Genomic DNA, 20741 nt, shown 5'->3' on the forward strand with positions numbered 1-20741 from the left:
AATACAAATTTTCAATCTATAACTCAAGTTCTCTCCATAACACCTCAATATCCTGAAGTAACATTTAATAACGAAGAATTTTGAAAGCCCGAATAGAAGTGTAATGGTTAATTTGAATTGTCAACTTGATTGAATTAAGAGATGCTAAAGGGCTGGGGTTGTAGCCCAGTGGTAGAGTGTTTGCCTAGCATGTGTGAGGCACTGGATTTGATTCTCAGCATGGCACATATAAATAAATAAAATAAAGGTCCACTGACAACTAAAAAAAATATATTTAAAAAAAGAGAGAGAGATGCCAAAGATTAAAAGGCTTCTGGGTGTGTCAATGAGGGCGTGTCAAGGAATGATTGGCATCTGAGATAGCCAACTGAAGTGGAGGCCCTCCTTAAGCATGGGCAGCTTGTTGGAGGTTGGAGGTTGGCGGCTTGGGTGGAATAAAATTTGGAAGAACAAGGAAGCAGCAGCAGATGCAAACTCATTCTTCTTGAATGGGTTCTTGATTGCTGCTGGGATCTCCTGAGGTCATCAGACTCTCCTTCATTCTTTCCAAGCGGACTCTGCTAGTGATTCTCCAGGGAGTTTCCAGAAGCCTTCGGTCCTGGACTGTTATTCTGAGGCTTCAGCATCATGGACTGTGCAGCTACTGGTTCTTCCAGCTCTCCAGCCTGCAGACAGCCATTGTGGACTACCCAGCTTCTGGTTGTGTAAGCCAATCTAATAAATCCCTTTTTTATAATCATACCTCCTGTTAGTTCTGTTCCTCTAGAGAAAACTGACTAAAACAGGAGATTTTCATACATTGCTAGTGGGAACCATCAAATCCAAACAATATGTATTCCTTTGATTAATGGCCATTGTTGCGGAGCTGGGGCCTTCCAAGAAACTGAGGCAGCATGAAGACCTCCTTTTCAAACCCCGATTCTTGTGATCAAGTCAGAAAGATTTCCAACATGTTGCCCAGAATAACAGGAATGAGTTTACTAAAGGGATGGGGGAAGGGAAAGAGAACATTCTCAAGGGAGAAAGTGGGTCCTCTCAGAGAAGAGAGACACAACATGCCTCTCCTGCTCTCCAGTTTTATTGGAGATCCCAGAGAATTTCCAGAGAGTCCCACCCAGATCCACCTCTTGAGTTTTGGCTCTCAGCAGGGTGATATCAGACTTTCAAGTCCCCACTGTCATGGCAACTCTAAGTCATCTTGGCTCATGCTGACCAGTTCCAATTGGATTCTTAACAATACTATTTTTTACAGTTTTTGTGGTTAGGAGGAACTATCCTCATTGCCCAGAGTTTCAGGATCTGGTCACAAAACTCTCCTGGATTGCTCCCACTGACATTATCTTGCGTCTGCATTTCTCCTGCAGTTAACAGGTAGTTTCCTGAGAAATGTGACCCTGTCCACTAAGGCCAGGCAGGGCTGCAGGTAAATTTCTTCCTGGAAAAGAAAGCATGTAGGGGATCTGCACTGTGGGCCCATTTTATAGAGTTATTCCTTTATCCTCAGGTTCCCACCATTCACATCTGTCTGCCCCCTAACATCATCTCTAGAACGGGGTCTTAAAAATTGTGAGAAAACGCACAAAGATTTTGTTCAAAATATATTCACAAGTTGTTGATTATAATAGCACAAAGTTGAAAACTAGCCAGATATGTTTATCAAATAAACTGGAAGAAGTAATGATAATTGATTTCATTTATTGAGAAATCTATAGATGCCAGATACTGACTGGAAAGTTATAAACATGTCATTTCAGTGAGGGAGATGCTATCATCGTCACCATCTAACACAAAAAGCAATTGAGGAACTGAAAGATTAAGTAGCTTGTCCAAGGTTGAATATTAAGGAAGCAGGTGAGTCAGGAGTTGAACAGAGGTATCTTTCTCAGGAGTCCATGTTCTCCTCACTAACTGATTTGCTTAGAGACACTACAGTCCATAGGTCCACTGTGCTGTTACATTGCACGGTAGCACTTTTGGAATGCTGTAGTTCAATCATAAATAAGTGTGAAATTATGTGGGAACATGTTTACATTGAAATAGTAAGAGAGAAAACAGTAGGCCAAACTATATACTGTACCATTTCAGTTCAGGAGTGCGTGCGTGCGTGTGTGTGTGTGTGTGTGTGTGTGTATATATAAAATCAAAATTTAAATTTCTCCATGTGAGGGGTTATAGATGATTTTTGTTTTTTCTTTTATGCTTTTTTAAACATTCTGAACTTTTGTTAATGAGACAGAACTGCTATGATTATAAGAAAATATACTAAAAATTACTTAGGTTTCTGGGAAAAAAAAAATCAATACCAGAATTTCCAAGAACAGGATTTAGCCCTCTCAACAGATAGTGAATTGGGAAGTATAAGTGGCAAATATCCACAAGAAAAACCACTGTCTGGAGGAGTTAGAAATAGAAGAAGGAAGGATATTCAACGCCTGAAAGCGTTGAGCGCACGTCTGAGCTAGATTAGCTTTACATGCTGAATTCTACCTTTGATTTTTGCCAGCTAGACACAGGCAGTTTTCTGACTATCATTAGGATTCACTGTAGATTGAAATAGAGTTAATTGAAGACTTGATATTTTTAGAAGAAAAAACAGGAAAAGCTATGGACCCAAAAATCTACAATCTCTGGATTGGGGTGTTTCAGTGTACCGAAGAAAAGCTGTGAAAAGAGCCTTCTTTGTGACAATAATCCAAAAGGCATCCCAGGCAGGGTCTATCAGCAGCAGCAGATGAGCCTGACAGAGGCCCACCTTGTATGGCTGGGCCCAGCCACCCTGCACATGCCTATCTTGTTATTCACAATGGGAGCCTGGGACTCAAGATAATGCTATTTGGCCCCACACTCAGTACAAAGAATGCCTTTTCCTGCTCTTCTGGGAAATTTGAGGCAGAACTGCAGAACCTGACCCTTAACATGTCTTTGGCATTCCCCTGAATACAGAGTAAATTAGGGAATTTTTTTTTTAATGAAACTAACTTGAGTTCACTGGAAACCCTTATTTGGCACACACATCTGGCTGTTTCACAGAAATTTCAACTTTGCAAAAAACGCTGGAATTGATTTCTCGTCACAGGAAAGCTGTTAGTTGTTGTCGATCAACAGAAGTCTTAACACAGACAGGAGCAGAGAAGTTTCCTGTTGAGACTTATTCAAAGAAAACCCCAAAGGAGAACTCTGAGAACTCATTTGGGGATGAAGCTGCCAGTGCAAAAGGGTACTATTTACATACATCTACTGATCAACAGATGCAAGAGGATTTTTCTCCGGACTCCTGTGGCTCGTGGGATGGGGATCTGGCTCCAAGGAGTGCAGCTGCCACTCCTGCTGCTGCTCTGTGGTCTGCAGACACACACCGGGAGTGCTGAGGTATGGAGCAATTGAGGAGGTGACCTTTCTAAGGTCAGTGTTCCAATAGGATATTCACCTAGAGGCAAACTCTAAATGACCCAAACCTTGGGCACTTGAGATCTAATTTCATACAGACATTTTAGCAAATGATGATAGTGAAGACTATTGAAAATAATTATTAAAAATTAAAAATTCCTTATTGTTGATAAGTTGGGCATTATGGAAGCTACTATCATGGAGTTACTTCTTAATTCTCCACCGTAATTAAAATACTGCTTCCATAGGACAAATAATACAAAACCAACCAAATCTTTATGGGTTTAAACTGTATCCTATAGACCAACTTATTTATAAGTGTTCTAACTTGAAGATCTATATGTTGAAAATAACCTCATGTTAAAAGATGACAGAGTATATATTTGAAATCTACTTTTGAAATTTATCAGATCTGACAGAACATGATACTATTGGTTTGGCTTGGCTTGGCTTGGCTTAAATAGATTCTGTAAATTTATTTGGAAATCTGCTCTAAAGAGTTATCGGTTAAAATCATTTAACCAGTCTGAAAATTGTGTTCTAGTTTATACAACTAGAACATAAATCACATAGTATAGGTACCAAATGATATGTTTTTGAGTTCCAGTCCCAACAGCCTTGACATCAGGTAGAGTCTTCCAATAAGTAGTATTTATTAGAAAAGCATCATGGCTTTGCAAAGAAAAAAGCATCTATTTAAATTTTGATAATTCATACAGGACCCTAAATTATAAACTAATGATGTTTAATGAACCTCCATTCAAATCTCTAACTTCAGTTCGCATACACTAGATGTCAATAAGCTTAATGTTCAATTGGCTACCCATTAAAAAAGAAAGCCTTTCCCACTCCTGGAGTGGGAAATAGGAGAGACAAACTACTTCACTGTCAACATTAGGAAGAATAACTGGGAACACACAGTTGGGCTCTGCTCCCCTTCCTCCTATTGAGAATGAGTTAGTCTGATAGCAAAGGGCATGAGTTCTGTCCTCCTCCATGACAAGAATCTTACCTGGGAGGCCTCGGTCCACTACTGCCTGTAACTGAGAGGACAAGCCTGAATCCTTTTTGAATTTATTCTTCAGAAGAAGCCCACTTGCCATCACACCTACAGATGTGTGCTTCCACATGGACTTATTCAGTAAGAAGAAAGATAATTTGGCCTTGATTATTTTTACCTCATTTTTTTTTTTCAGAATCCGGGTAATAACAGGGTTGTTATTACTGGACTGTCCTATAGAGAAATCAACATCACTCATCACTTAAGACTTTTATTCAATAAAATTCAAAGATTTAATATAGGTTTAGGCATTCATAAAAGAGATGTTCCTTATAACATGCATTAAAGAATACAAAGGGGTGAGGAGAGGAGAGGAAACAGAAAGTATAATGAAACGATAAGGTTGAATAATTTTTCTTCCAAGTATTCAGCATGCAAAAACACTATGGTTTCAGTTCTACAAAAAGGGTTATTTCCTCCCAGTGAATTTTTTCACCTTTCAATAATATTTATGAAACCAAATTCAATTGTTGGCACAGGTCACTGGCATAGAAATGATGTAGGGATCATTACACTGGATGCATTATAATGATATTGAATAAAATTTATTTCAGCAAATATTGGTTTTGAGAAGATTTGGCTTTACAAAGTATAGTAAATCTGATTTGAATAATCAAAATCAAGGTGTTTTTTTACATTTATAGGTTGCAGCTGAAATTGCCTTTGATTTGGCGCCAGATTCCTTTGATGATCAGTACCAAGGCTGTAGCGAACAGGTCATGAAGGAGCTAAATCAAGGAGATTATTTCAGAAAGGAACTAGATACCCATAAGAATTACTCCAAGGTGTGGCACAAAGCCCACTTAACCTGGCTGAACCAAGCAAAAGATCTCCCCAAGGACATGACAACAACACATGCTGTGGCTCTCCTGGTTTACACATTGAATAACAATATGCGCTCTGACTTTTCTAATGCCATGGCCACTGCTGCCAGGTCTCCTCAGCAGTATAGACATTCATTCCATTTCAAATACCTACACTACTACCTGACCTCAGCAATCCAGCTGCTGAGGAAAGAGATCCTTGTGAAGAATGGTACCTTGTGTTATGAGGTGCATCATAGCATGAAGGAGGTCAACTTCAAAGCCCACATAGGTGCCACCATTCGATTTGGCCAATTCATTTCCATCCCCTTCCCGAAAGAAGAGACACAGAAGTTTGGGAGTCAAACGCTGTTTACCATATTTACCTGCATGGGTGTACCTGTACAAGACTTCTCCCTCAAGAAGGAAGTCCTAATCCCTCCATATGAATTTTTTGAAGTGGTAAATACCAGCTACCATCCAAAAGGAAATTGGTTGCAACTGCAGTCTGCTGGAAACCTAAGCACATATAACTGCCAGCTGCTTAAAGGTAATCTTGATTGAAATTGAACCCACTCTTGTTAGAATCCTAGAACACTTTTTTAAGATAAAAGTTATTTTTTATTCTGAGTAAGCTTGATGGGGAGCTCAAAACATGGAAATTGGTCTTCAGTAATGGTGGAACTGACTGATTAGAGAAAGGCTGCTTTGTAGCTGGTACCTCCAACCCTGACCCCCCGCCTCTTTTCTCTTCAACTACCTCTAAAAAAAAAAAAAGAATTGATGCAATAGCACTACATTAGGTACCTCATCCCATGAGGGACATATTCCAAGAGCCCCAGTGGATGCCTAAAAACCAAAGATAGTACCAAACCCTCTCTATTATGCTCTTCTCTATACAACATACTTATGATAAAATTCAACTTATAAATTAGGCACAGTAAGAGATTAACAACAATAACTAATAAGAGAATAGGAAGATTATAATAATATATAATAAAAGTTTGTGCACATATGCTTGTTCTCTCTCTCTGAGAGAAATATTTCAAAATATCTTATTGAACTGTACTCACCCTTCTTGTGATGATGCTAGATGATACAGTGCCTATGTGATAAGATGAAGTGAAGTAAATGATGTGGTCACCCATTAATCACTAATTACTGTGGAAATGCTGGACAGAGGGATGATTCACATCCTATCAGGGTTAGAGTAAGATAGTACAAGATTTCACCACACTCTTCAGAAGGGAACACAATTCAAAACTTAAAAATTTTTATCTCTGGAATTTTCCACATAAGATTTTCTGACCATGGTTGACTGAGAAAAAAATCACACAAAGCAAAACACACACACACACACACATAAGGGGAAATTACTTAAATATGTGGAAAATTCTAGACAGAGTAAAACTTGACTGGGAAAGTTAGCATATAAATTATAGCATTTTTATCTTCTCAAGTTTTTGTGTTTGTTTGTTTTGGTTTTGTCATGGTCATTATAAGGATAAGACATTCTAAAGCTAGGGCAGGAAGTAAAATTTACTCACTGATACTCCCTATATGACATTCCCTATTGTGAGTGGAGACCCTGACAATGGATAAAGCAACATAATTAGCCTGAGAGGATTTTTAGTTTGAGAAAATGAAACATGAACAAAATTATACACTTGGAAATACTATGTGATACACAAGATGTTGAGCAAAGGATTGTGGCTGCTCCATACCAGGAGGTCTCTGGGAAAACTGAGGAAGGTTTCCCAACAGAGGACCACATGGGACTCACAGTGGAAATGGTGGTTTTCAATGAAAGAAAAGAAATATCATTTCAAGTAGAGAACAGCATATGCCAAATCCCAGGGATTTCAGACAGCCCAGTGTCTTTAGGGAATCTCTGAAATTCCGGGTGGCTAGGGTGTAGGATGTGTAGGATAGAGGAGGCAGGCAGGAAAAAGGGAAAGGAAGTTTACTAGACAGGAGAGTTCTGACTGGGCCTGATTGTACAGGGCCTTGTAATCAATGCCACAGACTCTTAAAACATCATGCTTTAGGTAATAAGAAGTCACTAGAAGCCTTAAAGAAGTGGAACATCAATAGATCAATATTTCAGGAAGATCTGTGATGAGGTTATAAAACATGACCCAAAGCAAGAGAAATTAGAGCTATTACAATACAAAAAAAAAAAAAAATAGTTAAGCTCTTGTAGAAAAACGTGGCTGAATTCATTCACACTCATAATTAATGGCAACCCAACTGCAGAATCTGCCTTTGAAATATTCTCTCAAATCTCTCTCAACTCCATCATTATTGTTACTGTTTATAATTTCAGCTCAGAATTTCTCAACAACTTAAGGCCATAGTGTTGCAAAGTCTTTAGAAAGGCATCCACACCAAGGTCTAGAGCCTGCTCACTCTGGCTTATCTCTATCTATAAACACAGACCAGGGAGAGGCAAACTGCCAATACTTTTATCTCCTCTCTTCTCTCCTTGGCAGCATCAGCAACACCAATGAAATAAGTATCTACCCCACAAACCCAAGAGACTAGTGCTTGCAGAGGATGAAAACCTACAGGAGAATGTGAAGAAAACAGTGAGACCTTGATAATAAATGAGAACATTCATAGTCAGTTTTGATGATTCTTTGGAACTGTACCCATGTAGAAAACCACTACATTTTTTCTTATTGTGAATTTGGTACATATAATTTTTCTACTAGGATAATGAGCACAGCAATATATTCATTTGAAAAAAAAATCATAGAATATTGATGTGAGAAGTGAGAAACTGAGGGAGAGGGGTATATAACAGAAATTATAACTCATGTACTACCATTGTATACATCTCAAAGAAAAATATTTCAGAACCACTACCTCAACACCCACCCCCAAAATAATGGTCTTTGTTTTTCTGTGGTGAAACTACCCAGGCTTAGCTGGGATAGCCATATATATTACTAGATTATTTCTTGAGTAGATACTTGAAATCAAAAAACTCACACTTAGGGAATCAGAAATCTTATATTATTCCACAAACTCTGTGTGGGCAGGATGTTAACTACATAGATATTTAAGAGCTAGGCATGGAATCCAGGCAGTTTGACCCCAAATCCACCATGTCTGAATGCATACTCACCTATACCACTTATTAACTCTGTATTTTTTTCAAGGTGCTTAAACTTTAAGTTATTTTCATCTACATAATGAGCATTATCACAGAACTTTTGTGAAAACAAAATAAAATAAAATGCTAAACTATTTAAAATGCATTTCCTAGTACATAATGAATAGTAAATTAGTGTTAGCTATTAACTTTAGTCCTCCAGCACAGAGAGGTTATCAACCTATTTTTATTGAATAAATGAATGAGTAATGATGAATGAATGAAGCATTCTCTTTCATGTCTCTGAGCAAACTGGGTCTTGTGTGAAATGGCCATATAACTCAATTGATTAAAAACAATTCCAATATTTGAAGACATAAAGAAGAAAAATACCAGAGAGTGGGGAACTTTAGTCAGTGTGAATGATCTGTAATGTGATCATTTAGAAAGTAAGCAACCTTAAATAAATTTTCCTAGAAATTCATTAGTTAGAAACTTGTACAATCTTGGGAAGAGAACTTGTAAATGGCAGAATAAAAGTATCCCTGGCACCAGGGCATGTGGCTCATGGCTAGAATCCCAGTTACTCAGGAGATTGAGACAGTAGGAGCTTAAGTTCAAGGCCAGCCTGGACAATTTAGCAAGACCTTGAGGAAGGAAGGAAGGAAGGAAGGAAGGAAGGAAGGAAGGAAGGAAGGAAGGAAGGAAGGGAGGGAGGGAGGGAGGAAGGAAGGAAGGGCTTGGGGTGTAGCTCAGTGGTAGAATGGCTCTGGCTTCAATCCCTGTACCAAGAAAAAGAAAAAAATTACTACAAGCATATAAACTGAGGAGGGAAAAGACAGAACAGAGGCATCACATAATCAGTAAAGAGCTGAGACTGCCATGTCTTCCCAGCCACCACAGCTGTAATGCTCTAGGATAGAATGAAAGAGGGAGAGGAAAAAGCCCCCATGACAGTAAGGACTTGACTTCTTTGAACCTTGACTCGGACAGAAGGTTGTAGAAAAATCTGGCCCATCCACTTTTTCCATCTTACCTACCCAAGCCTCATTTGCCATTGGCTGGTTTTTAGCATAATCACTTTACTTGAGGACAAAAAGACTGTATAGTTTTTAATTAATCACAATAATATCCACTTATCTGTATGGATTAAAAAAAAAAGATTTTCAGTTGTCCCTGCTGTGTTTTTTCTCAATCAGTAATCTCAGGACCATCTGAAATGGTCCTTAAGTCATTTCTGTTATTTGATAATATTCTACTTACCCCACCTTCCTGGAGCAGTATTGATTGATCCATATATGAACCCAGCAGGAGGGAGGTGATGTTTCTTCCTTATCTGAGGGTCCTTCTCTGGGAGAGAGTAAAGTCAGTGGACTCCACCTGGACCTGATGGTCTAGATTGCTGCTACTGACCCCTTCACTTCTCCCACTAACTCCAGCCTTCAGAATTCACAGGTGCTGTTCTGAAGCACTGGAATCTAATTCCTCAGAAGAATTCTCTCAGGAGGCTGTTTCTCATTCTTTCAGGTTTATGTTTTGGTCATTCTGTTTTGTTTTCACCAGCAAAATCCATAAACTATTGTATGTTCTGTTTTGGTTTAGATATGAGGTGTCCCCCCCGCCCAAGCTCAAATGTGAGACAATGTAAGAATGTTGAAGTGAAATGATTGGGTTATGAGAGCCTTAACCTAATCTGTGGATTAATCCAATGATATGGATTAACTGGGTGGTAACATAAACCTGTAAGGCATGGCTGAAGGAGATAAGACAGTGCGAGTTTGGAGTTTAACTCTCTCTCTCTCTCTCTCTCTCTGCTTCCTTGTTGCTACTGTTCTGAGCTACTTTCCTCTACCACACCCTTCCACCACGATGTTCTGTTGCATCTTGGGCCTAGAGCTGTGGAGTCAGCCAACCATGAACTGAACCTCTGAAACCATGAGTCAAAATAAACTTCTCCTTCTCTATGTTGTTCTTGTCAGGTATTTTGGTCACAGTGATAGAAGGCTGACTAAAACACGTCCCCCAAAGCCCTAATAAGCCAGTGAATTATGTTTCCTCTCTTGTTCCCCTTAATTAGAAAGACCCAATACTTGAAAGCCAGCATGAAGATGTTCAAAATTAACCAGCCAGGATACTGTATGCAACTCCCCCAATGGATAGAGAAGTATGCTAAAGAGCATAGCTTCCCTGTCCTTGAGTTTATGTCAGACTTGGTCTTGTGCACTTGCAATTCGAGTTCGAAGAGTTCCCAGGAATCTGCTATCTTCAGAGAGTCATGAGGTCAAATTGATGGCATAATACATTCAAGGGAGCAAATGTGCCAAAGAAAAATTGTTTTAGTCATTCTAAACTAACAGCTTTACCCTGTAATTCTTTCATCACCCTTCAAAGGACCTATACCAGTTACCATAGAAACATGGTTTAGTGCTTATGGGGAGACTCAAAATATGTTAACAGAATGTTAATTAGTTATTTGCCCTTACATACTGCTTCTTTCAGCAACATAATCTGTGCCAAAAATCCGTAGACATATAAATACATGCTCTGTTCTGTATCATTGGATTCACAAAGGAGGGATTTATTTGTTAAAATGGTTCACATAATCAAAATTCTTAACATGTTTTGAAACAAATATAGCCAATTGTTTGTAGTAGCCTAGTTTTACATGTAAATGTTGCCAGTTACTAGCAATGATAACATGGGCAAGTGGCTTCATCTCTCTATGCCTCTGGTTTTTTACATGTAAAATAAGAATTTTTGAAATCGACCTATAAAATGAGGAGAAAACGCATTAATATATGTAAAAGTTCTAAGAATAGCATCTGATGGTCAACATTTTAGCTACTGTTAGTTTTTTTTATTATTTATTTGGTTAACGTACTATTGTTTTCGTGTCTTCTTCTACTCTGGGCTTCAGTTATCTTTCTTTCCCTGTTTGTGACATCACACTGACCTTGAAGTAGACTGTCTCAGATGAATGGATGCAAAAACAAGCAGTGAATGAATCTGGAGACCACATGGCATTATAAAAAGTAGATAGATAGGAGCCAGAAAGATCTGGGTATATGTTAGTAGCTTTGTGGTATTATGTAAATGACTTGACCCCTGAGCTGGTTTCTTCATTTATAAACTAGAAGCTGTGCTTGCTTTGTGGGAACATTGTGACTGCACTTGGTGCCCGCCCATCCTCTCAAACACAACTGAGAAACTGCAGAAAGTATTTTGCATATAGAACTGGGATAATGGCTCAAAGCACCAATGTCTGCTTCAGGGAGATTGGCAGTTGAGAATAGAAATAAAAGAGACAGAAGGAATAAAGTTTACTACTTTTTGAGCATCCACTTTTTGCTAGATGGTATTCTGAAAGATTTGCACTCATTACTCTGCATTTTGACATAGAAAGGCAATGGATAACATGTACCTCAAACACCAGATTAATTCGATACACTACATGTCGATTCTACCTTTTTACACTTTTAGAGTTCAAATATTTACTTCTGAAGCATCTGACATAATTCAGATTCAGAGTTCATAAAATCAAAGTTATGATTACCATGCATTTTCCTCAGATTCTATACCCCAAGGTAGAAGTGACCGAAATTAGATTATCATACACCAATAAAATGATACTTTCACAGCAATTTAGCTTACAAAACACTTTCACACATAATATCTGTTTAATTCTCACAACCACCTGTAAGTTGAGCTATTAACCCCACTCTCCAGATGTGAATACTGAGGTTCAGAAAGGTTCAAGTGGCTTGTGTAAAATTATCCATGTAATTTACAAATGGCAAATGTAAGACCCTTTTCCATGTTTTCTCACAATAATTCCAAGACAATTTTCTCTATAAATTTGTTTCAAGAGATTCATTTGTCCTTCTAAAATCTTTCTTAAATTTTATTGAGAAACTGTTAGTATCAAGTCTATGGACTTTGACTGTTTACGTGATAACTCAGTTCACACACACACATAAATGTAAAAATATACATTTTTATATGACAACAGTTATCCTTTTTGTATGCAGTGTAATGCTAGTGCTTTCTATTCTAACCTATTTTATTACACTATTAACATTAATCATTGTGACCTCCTAAAATGATATCATAATTTATTCATGGATCACAACTGCCAATTTGAAAAAATATCGTAACAGGGTAATGAGGGCAAAAAAGCTTTGACTAGTAGTCTAGTAAAAAATGAAAGATAAATACAAAAGTAAAAATAATGTGCACTATCCTCAAAAAATTTTTAGATTGTAATTTATTTAATCAGATATTTTACATGTATTCTTTCAAATATAGTATTCATGTAAAAAATAATGTGAGACAAAATAGCCATAAGAGAGGTAGAGAAAAGTATCAAGAGAGTTAGGAAGGAAAACTTAACTTTAACCTGACAGAAATATTTTAAAAAAGATAATTTAATATCCTAATTATTATAATATATAATTATAATAGTCGGTTATAATAGTCGGTTTTCCATTATTGTAACAAAATGTCAGTGAAAAACAATGTGTAAGGAAGAGAGGTTTATTCTGGCTGACAGTTTCAGAGGTTTCAATCTATGGTTAGTGGTTTTGAACCTGTGACAAGTCAGCATGATGTGGTAGGTGGGATGTGGTAGAGTAAAACCATTCACCTCATGGTCCTCAAGAAGTAAAAGAAAGAAGAAGGAAGGTGCTGGAGTCCCAAAATCCCCTTCAAAATCACACCACCCATGACCTAATTTCCTCACTAGGCCCCACTTACTAAAGGTCCCACCACCTCCCAGTACTCCACAGGATGGTGACCAGGCCTTTAACATGTGAGCCTTTGGGGAACACTTATCCAGCAGGATTAAAAGTTGTTTTGGGGGGGCTGAAAATATAGCTCAGTCTCATGTGAGACATGCACAAGGCCCTGTGTTTAATCCCTAGCACCACAAAAACAAAAACAGAAAGTTGGTTTTTGAAGGATGAATATAATTAAAGAGTAATATCTGTATGTTTGTGTCTTATTTGAACATCATCATAAGAGCAGTTATAATTCATTCATTCAATCAGTATTTATTAAGCACTTACTATGCGCTAGGCACTATTCTAGGTCTAGGGAACAAAATAGGCAAAAATTCCTGCCCTTAGGGAATTTACATTCTAGTGTGATTATCCAGACAATAAACAAAATAAGTAAATATGTATTATATTAGTAAGTGGTCTGTGGTACAGAGAGAAACAAAGCACAGCAAGGGAACAGGCAATTCCCTTGCTGTGGGAGAGAGTCACAATATTCAACTGAGTCATTTGCAAAAGCTTCACAGAGAAGGTGACACCCAAAGATTGAAATGAGAGACCTAGTCATATGAATATCTCAGGAAAGCAACATTTCAGGAGAGGAAACAGGAGGTGCAAAGGTCCTGTTATAGCTTAGATATTAGGTGCCCCCCAAAAGCTCATGTGTGAGACAATGTAAGAAACTTTATAAGAGAAATGATTAGGTTGTGAGAGCCTTAACCCAGTCAAGGAAGTAATCCGCTGACAGGGATCAACTGAGTGGTAACTGAGGCTATTATGATGCGGCTGGAGGAGGTGGGCACTGGGAGCATACCTTTGGGATATATATTTGGTGAGCTGAGCTTAGGCTCTCTCTCTACTTCCTGAATGCCATGCTCCCAGCTGCTTTCCTCCACCACAGTCTTCTGCCATGATGTTCTGCCTCACTCAATCCCTGTGGAATGGAGTGAGCCTTCTACAAACTGAAACTTCTGAAACCATGAGCCCCCAAATAAACTTTTTCTCCACTACTTGTTCTTGCCAGGTCCTTTGGTCACAGCAGCAAAAAAGTTGATTAAAACAGGCCCTAAGTCAGGAGCAATGACAAGAAAGCCATTATATGGAAGTGAACGAGAGCAGAGCAAATAACCGAGAGTAAAGACAGAGGGATAACCTGGGGCCTTGACAGCAGCTGTTAAAACCTCACACAAGCCCGGCATGGTGGCTCATGTCTATAATCCCAGTTGGCTCTTGAGTTCAAAGCCAGCCTCAGCAAAAGTGACGTGCTAAGCGACTCAGTGAGACCCTGTCTCTAAATAAAATACAAGACAGGGCTGGGGATATGGCTCAGTGGTCAAGTGCCCCTGAGTTCAATCTGCGATACCAACCCCCCCCCCAAAAAAAAAAAAAAAAAGACTTAACACAAATTTAAATCACAATTTAAAGCCAATAGACTGGATAAGCTCTCTCCATGGATGTGTACAAATAAAGGAGAGAAGATGTCCAAGGACTGAACCTCAGCACACTACAAATTAAAAGTTCAAAATGAGAAGAAATAAGCAAAGAAACCTACGAGGAATAGCAGCCAGTGAGAAAGGAGAAAATCAATAGAATTATTGTCTCAGGAACAAAGTGAAGAGTAAGAATTGAGGAGGAGGGAGTGGTTAACTATGATCAGTGTGGCTTACAGTCAGATACAATGAGGACTGAGAATCTAAGCTCCCGGAAAGTCAATGGATGATCTCTTAAATCAGACTTTCTATCCCCAACTGGCTGGGTAACCTGAAGTCAACCTCTTTACCTCTTGACACCTGTTTTATCATCTGCAAAATAAATAGGTTGAATTCTCTGAGTTAGAAAAATCTGAGAGAATACTTTTTGAAAAATTAGCTAACTTCAAACATTTTTATTAGAAATTTTTATGTTAATGATTCAAAAAATAATGAATCAAAGGAAATATGAACTAGTTTGTTGCTGTTGATTTTAGAAAAAAAAAAATTCCTGCTACCTAACCCATCTCTAATTTCCATTTTGTTTGTTTTTTTTTTTTTTTTTACAGATTCCAGCAAGAAGTGCATCCCTGCTCCTATAGTTATTGCTTCTCTCTCCTTTTTGGCCAGTGTTATCATCTCTTCCAAAAGCAGAGTGCAAGGGAATCCTGAGGCTCTTTTTTAAATGTACATATGTAAATGAAAACTTGTGTTGGTTTTTGCTAATAATGGGAAGTTGTTTACTGGAAAGGATGATTCTCTGATGCTTCCGCTGAAACCAGAGCATGGTCTTCTCTTGGCTAGTTCTGTTTTGCCTTCCCCATACCCATTTGCCTTTCCCATTCAGAGCACCCTGAATACCCCTGGGGAATCACTCTGCCCACCTTTCATTTGATACACAGCTGTTTCGGATCACTGCCTATCAGTTGGCCTATCACTCAGATCTTAGCCATTTCAGCATATTTCTTCATGAAAACAGAAGTTTATGTTGGACTAGAAAATAGCCCAGGGATAGCTTATGAGGTATATCAGGGTACTTTTTAGACACTTGTTTTGGGAGTAGGAGAGGGACCTCTATTTTGAATGGAGTAAGTATGAGCTTAAAGATGCTAGAAGTTATCTTACCACCAAAGAGGGGACCCCCAACTCCCTGAGAAAGCAGCTAACACAATTAAGGAAGAGGTGAGAAATGAAAAGAAAGTGAGACCAAATGAGAATGTATGACCCTCTAGATTCATCTGGGTCTGAAGCTGAGTACCGAAAGTTTTTTCTTCACATTAAATCCATAAGTTATATTTTGCTTACATAATTTGAATTACGTAGTCTATCTCAAACCATTGAAAGAATTCTGATGAATACAGGTTCCCTGCACTTTTTTAAAATTTAATGATCCTAAATAGGAACAACTCAAAGAAGACTGAGTTATGAAGCAAAGAACAAACTCATGATCAAATGGAAAAGCTTTGAGCCCCAGAGACCTAACCAAAGTGTGAATTTTCTTCAGAGATTTTCATCAGAATTCAAGATCAAACTATTTTGGTCTCATATGGGAAGAAACACAGAATCCTGAGCAATAAAAGAGAAAGGTAATGAAATATGTTAGTGAAATGTCATTCATTGCCAGTTAACAGGGTGGTAGATACAAGCTCCTAAAGTACTTACCAAAAAAAAAAAAAAAAAAAAGTTAAAAGTTAAATTCATGTTAATTTAAGACTTCACATAAAAGCACATTTATTAGGAAAACATGAGGATATGTGTGGAGGTAAAAGAGAGAATATGAGAGAAGAAATCGATTCTCATGCAAGTACCAAAGATATATGTTTCATTATGTACAAACTACAAGATGCAAAGTCTAAAGCTGGAAATGTTCGCCAAACCTTCCCTCAGGTAGTAGTCAGTTTAGATGGGGACATGGGTGATTGTTTCACCTGAGCTCCAAAGACCCTAGTGTTGGGTCAAATGGAGTAAAGTGAGGGCTAGCACTGTTATGGTTTGAATATGAGGTGTCCCCTGGAAGTTCATGTGTGGGACAAGCCAGGACATTCAGAGGTGAGACAATTGGATTTGGATTATGAGGCCTGGAACCTCATCAGTAGGCTAATCCATTTGATGGCTTAATAATTTGAACAGATTAAAGTTACCCTAAAGCATTTATCTCCATGAGAAATCACAGTTTTCTAAGTAAGATCATTCTCTTAAATCAGTGACTCCTGAAGTGGCAACTATGAAGTGGGAAAAAATTGTCACAGGTTATTACAGGACTTGTTTTTTCTATTTTCCCTTATTTTATAGGAAATGGTCATGGGCTTTGTTTTGTTTTCTTTTGGTGCATTTCATCCTTTCCTCTCCACTTACACTTCATTTGGTTAGGCCAGAGAAAGAATTAGGGCCAGGCATAACACTGAAACTAGTGAGTCTTCACTTTATTCTTCAAAACCCTATGGACTTTAGAAAAGTTAGAGGAACCCAAAACCAAAGTATTTGAGAGAAATGTTACATGACAGCATTCAGTTTGAGAACAGTACAACTTCCCCCCAACAACCCCACAAGCTCAGAAGCAGACACAGACAGGAAGCCAGCAGAGTGGGCAGGATGATGGTAGGGCCCAGCGGTGGGGAAATGTCTGAGAAGCACTGTGAGTGACTGCCAGCCTCACAGGAGCCACCAGTACCTAAAAACCACCCATGTTTATTAAAGTGAGCACCACCCACCGATGTTGAGAGCCACAGCCGAAGGGGCCCCAGCAAATTTCCAGCTGCCAGCTGATTGGCTCCTCTGCAGTGATGCTCATTGGGCTGTTTCCCCGCCCTTTCAGACCACAGAGCTGCTCATTGGGGGACTCTTTTGGCTCCGCCCATGCGACCCAGCCAATTGGCCTGAAGAGCAGGAGGAGTGGGGGGTTGAGAGGCTTGTGGGAAGCCGGTAGTGGCAGTTGGGCCCTGAGGGAATTCCTGAAGACTCCTGTGGTGCTGAGTGTGTTCTAAAAATAAAGTTCGTTTCTGCTTGATAAGTGGCTCATGAATTGTGCCCAGCCAGACTGCAGCACACCTCTATTATCTAGTGGCTGCCATTCCAGTTGGCATCTAAGGACTTCCCTTGAGTTATCACCAGTCATTCAGCCACTTCACTGAAAGGCTCTGCCCCAGGACTTTTTGAGTCTTTGTCCCATTCATTTCCACATGGTTCCCCTCTGCTCTCCTAACATTTTGGGAGGCACAATCCTAAAACCAAAAGGAAGGAAGGTGAAATCCTGGACACATATAGTACAGAACAAGTAGCAAAGTAAGAGACCCACCTCCACCTCCTATTTATATAAGGTGTGATGTTGCTGCTGCTGCTGCTGTTGTTTTTGAAGGTGGGGTAATGAATGAGTTCAAGATTCTCCTCAAAATGAAACAATCATTAGTAGATAGCAATTGCAAATGAATAAGCTTTTAGCATTGCTACTCATTGAAAATGCTGAGTATTGAAATTTTATCCTTTTTCCAGAGCCTCTATTGCTCTGAAATGGTTAACATCCACTTCCGAAAAATATTATGAAGTCCTGTTTATTTGCAGATGGCAGAGGGATTCTTAATTTAAATTGTAAGTGGTAATTACAATAGTGGCCTTGATTTGGAGTTATCATTACCACTTGTTCTAAGCAAAGTTTCTATTATATATCATGTGAAATAATAGCTCCAAGGGCGATCTTGAGAGTATACATTCACAATGCATGAGAGTCAAAGACTTCATTATTGGCAAATAGACTTTCCTAACTCCTGTTCTAAACAAGCACATCTCAGAAATCCTGCTCCTACAAGTGTAATGGTCTTTTCTTTGTGAAAGGTTAGAGTACCTCCATTTTCAACTTCTAGTATCTCCTAATCCTAAAACCTCAGTAGGAGACAGATGAGAACAAATTATCTGCTCTGATCTTATTCATATAAGAATTATCATTGTTCTTATTTAGTTCTGAATAAATCATATTTATTTAGTAACTTAGAATAGTCAAAACACTGAAAGTTGGCATGAGTAACAAAAATGGAGGCAAATTATGTTCCCCCCAGGCCTGAACTAATGACAATATTTACGTTTACCTGAACTTCATAGTACAGTAACTGGAAATAGACTTGCCAAATGTGGAAATTAGTTTTGTTGTTTTAATTATGCTTCAAGATGAAATATCCTCAACTATGATTCTATGTTTTTTCAATAACACATACTCCTTAGTGAATGCCATTTCAAGTAGGCTTTCTTCGACTATCCATTTTCATTTTCATGAAGCAAAACTACAGATGACTACTTTCTGCACTTATGGTCTAATGACCTTCATATGTCTGGTATCAAAGGGTCTTAGAAAGTACTATAAAAAATCATGGAATCTGAATTTATTTTTCTGATGGAAATGAATGCAACTTTTATTGCACCCCTACTTGTCATTCACTTTCTTAAGCATAGAAATATCAGTCTCCAGGGTCTTTATGGATTTTTGGAGAACCTGTATGGTTGGTTCCATAGCCTTGATGATTTGTTCCAGCTGATCGGCTGCTGACTCCATGGGATTGCTGGCATTCTCAGTTTTTAGTGCATCCTGCAACTTCTTCAGGGCATCTGTTGAGATGGATTTGCAACGATCTGGACTCAGGTTTTTCTCAGATGTGGGAGCATCTGATTTCCCTTTGGTGTCTCCTTTACAGAAATCACTTAATTGAAGACTCATGATGGGGAATGCCATCAAGTGTGAAAAAAAAGATTCCAAATTCTCAAGGATGTTACTATGGCTCAGCACAGAGACAATGGTTGGTGTCTGGATATTTTTAAACAGTTCTTTAGCTGAGCGTTCCAACTCCAGGTTGATACATTTCTCTGCCATAGAACACATAGTTGTTGCAACCTTCGAATACATAGGTTCCTTTTGCATTTTGTTGTACTTTTCTTCTACTACAGATTGCATCTCCTTAAAACTTTTAAGCATTTCTTCAAAGAAATTCTTAATTGTACTATCTTCTTTCACAACCATCAAGGAGATCTGAGTATTCATATTGTGGTTAAGAAACTCAGTAAATGTGTTTGTGAGGGAAACAAGATCTTGTACATGAAGGAAGAACATTTCAGAAGCTTGAATTAGTCTGTTATTTTCTGAGTTTGAAGACATTTTTCCAACAAAGAAGTTTCAGCACTGCAAATAAAGCAGAATCCAAAGGAAAAGTCAAAGTGGATTTAGCTATCATGAAGACACTGAGCATATAAACATAAACATTAACTTATGTCAGGGACAGGAAAGTTACACAAACTTTAAAACAATAATGATTCTGCACTTAAGTAGAAATAATAAAAAAAAATAATTAAAAGTAGAATAGGAGTGTGTCACGAATTTATACCACATATATATATATATCAAATATTATGTTCTGGATTTTGAACCTATGGATATGCTGACATGTGGAATAACATTACTCTCCAAAATCTTACCCTCAAAAACTATTCAGTGTCTAGGAGAATGTTGGATACAGCATTAAAAGTTAAAAATTAAAAAGAGGCTCTTATCTTAGTTAAGATAGAATAGACACACTTCATCCAATCTTTCCTGCTCATTACACCTACCAATTATGAAAATCAAACAAGGAGTAAATACCAGAAAATTTGAAAGATAGATAAAGCAGGTAGAAAGTGGATAAAGCAGATAGAAAGTACAGCATTTGAAGAACAACACATTGATGAATTTCTCTGGTTGTTTTGGTTTTGGGTGACTTTGGTTTTGTTTTGTTTTGATTTTTGTGTTCTGCTTTTCCTAAAAACCTGAATAAATTTATATCTCTTAAAAGATTTGCATCTGCAGTTAAACACCTCCCAAAAAAGAAAACTTAGGTCCAGATGGTTTCACTGGTGAATTCAAGCAAAAATTTATAAGAGAATTATTAAGGGGCTGGAGACACATCCCTCAGGGGTACAGTGCCTGCCTGGCATGCATGATGAGTTTTTGGGTTTAATTCTCAGCACTGATTTAAAAACAAGAAAAGAAAAGGAATTAATAACAATCCTATATAATATATTCCAAAAATAGAAAAAAAAAATTTTAACTCATTTTAGCAAGAAAACTACAATGTATCTATCCCTTAAGAATATAAACACAAAAATCCTCAATAAAATATTAGCTAATCCAATGCAATA

General features: G+C 38.1%; 2 protein-coding genes across 4 annotated transcripts; one reads left to right on the forward strand and one right to left on the reverse strand.

The window, feature by feature from the left end:
* Positions 1–464: 464 nt before the first annotated feature.
* Positions 465–17598, forward strand: Art4 (ADP-ribosyltransferase 4 (inactive) (Dombrock blood group)). 3 transcript variants are annotated; one of them, XM_071610122.1, is made up of 4 exons: positions 465–704; positions 3077–3369; positions 5092–5800; positions 15158–17598. In XM_071610122.1, the coding sequence occupies exons 2-4, from the start codon at positions 3196–3198 to the stop codon at positions 15271–15273; spliced, it is 999 nt and encodes a 332-aa protein (XP_071466223.1). In that variant the 5' UTR covers positions 465–704; positions 3077–3195; the 3' UTR covers positions 15274–17598. The 3 variants fall into 3 exon arrangements, with proteins under 3 accessions (XP_071466223.1, XP_027811739.1, XP_027811738.1); XM_027955937.3 differs by lacking the exon at positions 465–704 and having other exon boundaries at positions 2937–3369; positions 15158–15275; positions 15989–17598; XM_027955938.2 differs by lacking the exons at positions 465–704; positions 15158–17598 and adding an exon at positions 7743–7871 and having other exon boundaries at positions 2928–3369.
* Positions 17599–18952: 1354 nt separating this feature from the next.
* C3H12orf60 (chromosome 3 C12orf60 homolog) lies at positions 18953–19725 on the reverse strand. Its single transcript, XM_034636789.2, has one exon. The coding sequence runs from the start codon at positions 19723–19725 to the stop codon at positions 19000–19002; it is 726 nt and encodes a 241-aa protein (XP_034492680.1). The 3' UTR covers positions 18953–18999.
* Between the last annotated feature and the right edge of the window lie 1016 nt (positions 19726–20741).

This window comes from Marmota flaviventris, chromosome 3, assembly GCF_047511675.1.
Source record: "Marmota flaviventris isolate mMarFla1 chromosome 3, mMarFla1.hap1, whole genome shotgun sequence".
Taxonomy (NCBI): Eukaryota; Metazoa; Chordata; class Mammalia; order Rodentia; family Sciuridae; genus Marmota; species Marmota flaviventris.